The 5,631-nt window shown below is 34.9% G+C and overlaps 2 protein-coding genes across 2 annotated transcripts in view; both read right to left on the bottom strand.

Moving 5' to 3' along the window:
• The window catches only part of LOC107724131 (mesoderm induction early response protein 1-like), a 9,275-nt gene extending 7,604 nt beyond the window's left edge, over positions 1-1,671 (bottom strand). The window contains exons 1-5 of the mRNA XM_016532932.1: positions 1,657-1,671; positions 1,027-1,054; positions 682-833; positions 413-547; positions 196-325 (exon numbers count right to left, since the gene is read on the bottom strand). Coding sequence (XP_016388418.1) covers positions 196-325; positions 413-547; positions 682-833; positions 1,027-1,054; positions 1,657-1,671 — 460 coding nt within the window. The remainder of the gene's footprint in view (positions 1-195; positions 326-412; positions 548-681; positions 834-1,026; positions 1,055-1,656) is intronic.
• slc35d1a (solute carrier family 35 member D1a) overlaps positions 1,141-5,631 on the bottom strand; it is a 7,973-nt gene continuing 3,482 nt past the window's right edge. Inside the window, exons 8-12 of the mRNA XM_016532942.1 lie at positions 4,913-5,005; positions 3,141-3,208; positions 2,266-2,344; positions 2,106-2,188; positions 1,141-2,010 (exon numbers count right to left, since the gene is read on the bottom strand). Coding sequence (XP_016388428.1) covers positions 1,902-2,010; positions 2,106-2,188; positions 2,266-2,344; positions 3,141-3,208; positions 4,913-5,005 — 432 coding nt within the window. The 3' untranslated portion in view covers positions 1,141-1,901. The remainder of the gene's footprint in view (positions 2,011-2,105; positions 2,189-2,265; positions 2,345-3,140; positions 3,209-4,912; positions 5,006-5,631) is intronic.

The following is a 5,631-nucleotide window of genomic DNA, read 5'->3' as shown; positions in this document are numbered from 1 at the left end:
TTTTTTACTCTATATTTTGAGGTTACATATCGCAATTGACTTTTTTCTCTGAATTCTGAGTTTATATTTAAAATGGTTTTTTTTGTTTTGTTTTGTTGTTTTTTTGCTTTCACCATAAAAATAAAAAAAAGAAACATGGAGGAAACAAGCTTTTATAGATGTGTAACATGCAGTGTAGTATTTTTATAATCATACCTTCCAAGTAATTGGATGGCCGAGCCCGAGGGTAGAGGAATTGAGCTGTGCTGTGAGAAACACTGCAGGACGGAGGCTCCTCACCAGACGACTGCACATCCTCATCCTCTTGATTCTCTTGATCATCCTCCTGAAAGCCACAACAATGATTGGATGGACTTACTATGTTTATGCACACAACAACAAATAGATTCATTGTTTTCATGTAGATCTTTACTTTGAGTTTACTATGGCTGCTGCAATTATTCTCTGAAGAATCCTCCTCTTGAACATCTCCATCCTCTTCCTCTGGAGGCCCACCAGTGCTGTAGCCATACAATTTCAGAAGTTCCTCAATGGGCATCTCACCCTCCTACCAAACCAGACAATAGTACAATGATGAATCAAGACCTATGAAGGTTATTTAATAAGCCTCGTCTTATCATCACAAACGTATGTATTCAATTATTTAAAAAAAAAATAATTAAAAAAAACGATGGTCCATACTCGAGTGAGGTTATCAATTTCGGCACTGAAGTTGGTCTCTCCCTCCAGCTTTTCCTCTTCTTCTAATGTCCGCTCATCATCAAAGTCATGTACGAGCAAGTCTGCTGAAGGATCAAAGTCTCTGTCCTCATTCTGGACCACTGGATGTGCTCCTATTTAACAGACATATATTTTTTTTTATTATTATTTATTGATATAATTATCTAATGTATATTAGAGAGAGAGACACACACTATATTAAATGTACACAAATTATATAATATTACACATTAATATAAAAGTGGGCTTTGATGGAGCCTACTTTAATTTTGTTATTGTTATTGCTAAAATAACTGAAATATTTACCTTCAGAGCCTGAACCACTTAAGGAGGGCTGGAAAGAAAATAAGACATTTTTATCCTAAGAATACAATTATAAATCAAACTTTAAGAACAAAAACCATAAGATGTAAGAATTTGTCCAGTTGAACACTGTGTAACACCGAGAATGCTTAACACAAAATATTGTTCTTTAAAGCTTGTTACCAAAAGACTCAAATAAAACATCTACTTAACATGTACCTTATTTTACACACTCAAACACTAACTTTCCATTTATCATTCAGGGTTTGAAGGAAGATTCCTGTAAAACTCAAGTTGTTTAACAGGGTACCAGAACTGTCACAAGACTATTTAAACAATGTAGGCCTATGTAAACTCCATTTTTATAGCTAGAATAAACCTTTCCCAACAATAAAACCCAATTCACAATCCTAGCAATAAAAAAACAACTCTCGTAAAAATAAATAGCCTTACTGACTAAAACCCATCTTTAAAAGTACTCTTCAACAGACAATACAACAGGTGTTTCAACACTAATGACAGTCCTCATTCCCAATTTGTGGCAAGTGTCCAACATTGCAGGACACAAACCATCAGTTTGTAACACAGACACCACTTCTTAACAGAAGTGAAAATTAACAGGCAAATATTTACTCTGGAATGACACATTCCAGTATGTTTGAAACTTGACCGAATCTTTCATTTGAGATGATGTCCTGCCAGCATCTGCTGTACCTTTTAAAGTCAATATCTTCTTCATATAATAATAAAAAAAAAAATCATAAAATAATAATAATAATGAAAAAAACACGTCTTAGGAGTGACTTCTTACTCTTGCAACAAATACAAGAACTCATAGATACAGCCTTGTGCATTATAAACGAACATCAAACCACTGGTCATACAGACACTTTCCCTTTGACCTCTAGTTTGTTGGCATTCTCGCTCTGTTTGGTGGTCTGCTCCTCTGTGAAGGTAATGTAGGAATACACCAGACTGCCAGCAATGCTGAGAAGACAAGTACAGGCAATCAGATCATCAGCGTCACTCGAAATCCATGCATGCCATCTGTTTTTTTCTTCTGGGAAAAGCTCACTTCTTACCTGATGTTCAGACCAATGAAGTTAGTCCATGAGAAAATGTAATCGCCTCCAAACACCATTCCAATATACGTCACTAATATATTCTGCAGAAACACAAAAGTCGTCAACAAAAAGCAGGACAAACTGTATCTTTGTATGTTTAAGAAAAAAACATTCTTACTTTTAGGCAGCCGACGATGGTAGTAGTTAGCGCAGAGTTATACTGAGTGCAAAGTACAGTGGAGTACATTAAAACGAACCTGTAAATGTACCAACAGAAGATGTACTGTTAAGGAAATCTCTGAAATCATTAATCTACACTATTAAAAAACTGAGGTTGGCAGAACTTTAAACAAACAAATACAGTAGCAACATATGAGTATTTATGGATTAAGCTTAAACGTACATTTAAAAAAAAAAAACATTTTATTCACTTATATAATGTTAATATACCAACCTACTGAAGTACTTAAGTTCTACATGTAAAACGTAAAGTTCATCACACTTAGCTTTTCTATTCCAAGCTGAGGTAAATACTATTATATAGAAAGTGTGTGGAATTTAGCATTAACCAATTAACAATCTTCTACTGTAGCATTTTTGTGTTTTTTTTACCATTAAAATGATGTTCTTTTGTGTGTATGTGTAAAGTACTACTACACACGTAACTACACACGTAACTTCTTAATTCTTTATATCACTATGCAAGAGGAAACTATTCATTAAACATTAACATTAGCTTGTTGTGCATTCACTAGCCAATCAATTAAAATATATGATCAGGAGCTCAAAGTACTTCTGAAATAAAAAAATAAACAATTCCCTCAGCACTTAAATATGATCTTGCATCTGTACAGACCACAGGCACTGGCTGCAGTCGTCTGCTAGTGTTTGCATTTCTATGATTGATGGAATTTTTATATTTGTTGAGCTTTTATGACAAGTAAATTACAAACAAAACTAAATAAACACATAAATGCCACTAAACGTATTTAAATTGCATTAACTTAGACAGCCCTAGTATGGACCAAATACAAAGTTTCTATTTTAACTTACCCCATTATACAAGAGAGAATGAATTGACCTAGAAAAAGCAAATCTGACCAGCCTTCATATTCAAAAGCCTAGGGGCAAAAAAAGATATTTAGTGATGCATGGAAGGACACACTTAATGGAAATAATTACCTAGAGATCCTTCAATAACACAAACGGAGTAATTACTTACTTAACCATTAAATTTCAGTTATGGAGCTGTTTGTAAGGGAATTTGTAGGTCAAGCTCTTATATGGTAAAAAGTCACATAACACAAAGAGGACTTTCCACATTTTTTTTCATAGGTTGAAACTGCAGAGAATTACTCGCATGGTGAGTAAAAAAACAACAAATCCACTCAACCCGTCTAAAAAGAGGTGAAGAGCTCACCTAAAAGGAATATACCTAACTCTGTAAGCTACTACATTCACTCTGCTAGTTATGCTGACCGGTATAATGGTGGCTTTGTGCAAGAAACACACTGCCTCCTGTCCTCTCTCCTTCCTGAGGCAGCGCCTCTTTCCACATTTTTTTTCATAGGTTGAAACTGCAGAGAATTACTCGCATGGTGAGTAAAAAAACAACAAATCCACTCAACCCGTCTAAAAAGAGGTGAAGAGCTCACCTAAAAGGAATATACCTAACTCTGTAAGCTACTACATTCACTCTGCTAGTTATGCTGACCGGTATAATGGTGGCTTTGTGCAAGAAACACACTGCACTCCTCTCTCCTTCCTGAGGCAGCGCCTGCCAAATAAACTGGGCCTCCCTGTGAACACACTGAGCTAAATAAAATGAGGCATTCATGGAGCAGGGCCCCGTCATCCTAACCTCCCAAACAACTAAGCCGTGTGCAAATGCTGCTTTCTCAAAAAAGACCAGGATGCAGCACACTTTTTGACTAAGGAAATGCAGTTATTTTTTTCATGGGAAAAGCGTTCAGGCAGGAACAGACATGCTGAAATTTATGTCATTCAGCTTGCTATGATTTCAAGAGAATTTATGACAAGCGTGCAGTCGTTCCAATCGCCTAATGGTGTGTGTTCTCTGGCAATGTGAGCTCACAAGTCACTGCAGCTGAGCAGATGGTGTGTTCGTGGTTGCCAGATCATCGGTTGGAATGAGGTCTTGTTGAGAGACGGACTCTTGGGGTTATTTAAGGTCTGGCATGTAAACACAATATATTATATATAACTGAGCATTACCAAACTATCTGCTGTATGTGTGCAACTGCTTTTATTGTTATTCAAGAAACACAATTTTATTAATGAGCCAATATCCATCGTTAGAAAAAACTATATAAAAATTCTATAATGTTTAAAAATAAATATATAAGATGTTATATACAAAAGATTAGTGCTCGGCCGATATATCTGTTAAACAAAGGAATTAAAATGTATACAAAAAAGTATTATAACGATTGCTTTTATATTATTAGTAATAGAAAGGCAAACATTATAATACTTTCTCATTTGCCATAAGAATTCAGCAAATACGCATTTATATCATTTAAACAAATCTTTGAATGACTAATGAACATCTAATTTCAAAAACCTTGCTAGCATCAGCTGTCAAAAAACCAATATCGGTCGACCACTATAAAAGATCAAACCAAAGCCAATCTCAATCATTAGAGAACACTGTATTTAAATTATAATGTTTAAAATAAATGAGTGAAAACAATATAAAAATTATTTATACTTATAAAAATGATAAATATTTATATGCATTCTGAGAAAAAAATTTACAAAAACAAAAAATACAATAAAATAAATAATAATAAAAAAAAACTTACCTTATCCATATCTCCTGTGACATGTGCTAACAGCAGTGTTGGAAGAATCATAAATAAAGCATTGTAATAGAGCAGGCCATACTTTCCCAGCTCCTATTAGACAAAAAAAAAAAAAGAGAGACAATAAAGCCATGTCATGATTTCCTCTTCTCTCGCACCCTCTACACTAGCTGCTCTTTTTCTAACAGAGAATCAGATGGTATCCAAACATCTGAAGCGAGCCAAGGGGCTTTCTTCAGGAAGTGAGCATAGGCTTTAACAGGCTGTAAAATTTCGACATTGTCAGTGATTTAGATAAATCTGTACACATAGTCCACATTCTTCAATGAAAACTGTAGCAGTTATAAAACTACTCTCTCTGGAGGCCTCAAATAGAACACACATGACTTCTTTTTTCAGTCCAAGCCAGTGGGGTAATGCAATAAACACCGCTCATGTTGCCAGCACTCTCGGTTTCATCAAATACAAGCACAGGCATATCTTCTAAATATATTGAAACTGAACCGGTGCTTGAAATGTTAGAACATGCATATGTGAACAACTTTTGCTCAGACTGGGTGCAGTAAAAATGAAGATGTGAAAGCACTCAAAACAAAACCAATTACGTAAACCATCAGTTCTCAAAAATAGGAGTAGGATAGCAAGATAAATAGACTTAAAGGGGTCATATGATGCTGCTAAAAATAACATTATTTTGTGTATTTGGTGTAATGAAATGT

This window comes from Sinocyclocheilus rhinocerous, unplaced genomic scaffold (genome assembly GCF_001515625.1).
Source record: "Sinocyclocheilus rhinocerous isolate Xijiao unplaced genomic scaffold, SAMN03320098_v1.1 scaffold935, whole genome shotgun sequence".
Classification (NCBI taxonomy): Eukaryota; Metazoa; Chordata; class Actinopteri; order Cypriniformes; family Cyprinidae; genus Sinocyclocheilus; species Sinocyclocheilus rhinocerous.
The sequence above is the reverse complement of the archived record's forward strand: the minus strand, read 5'-3'. Positions and strand labels throughout refer to the sequence as shown.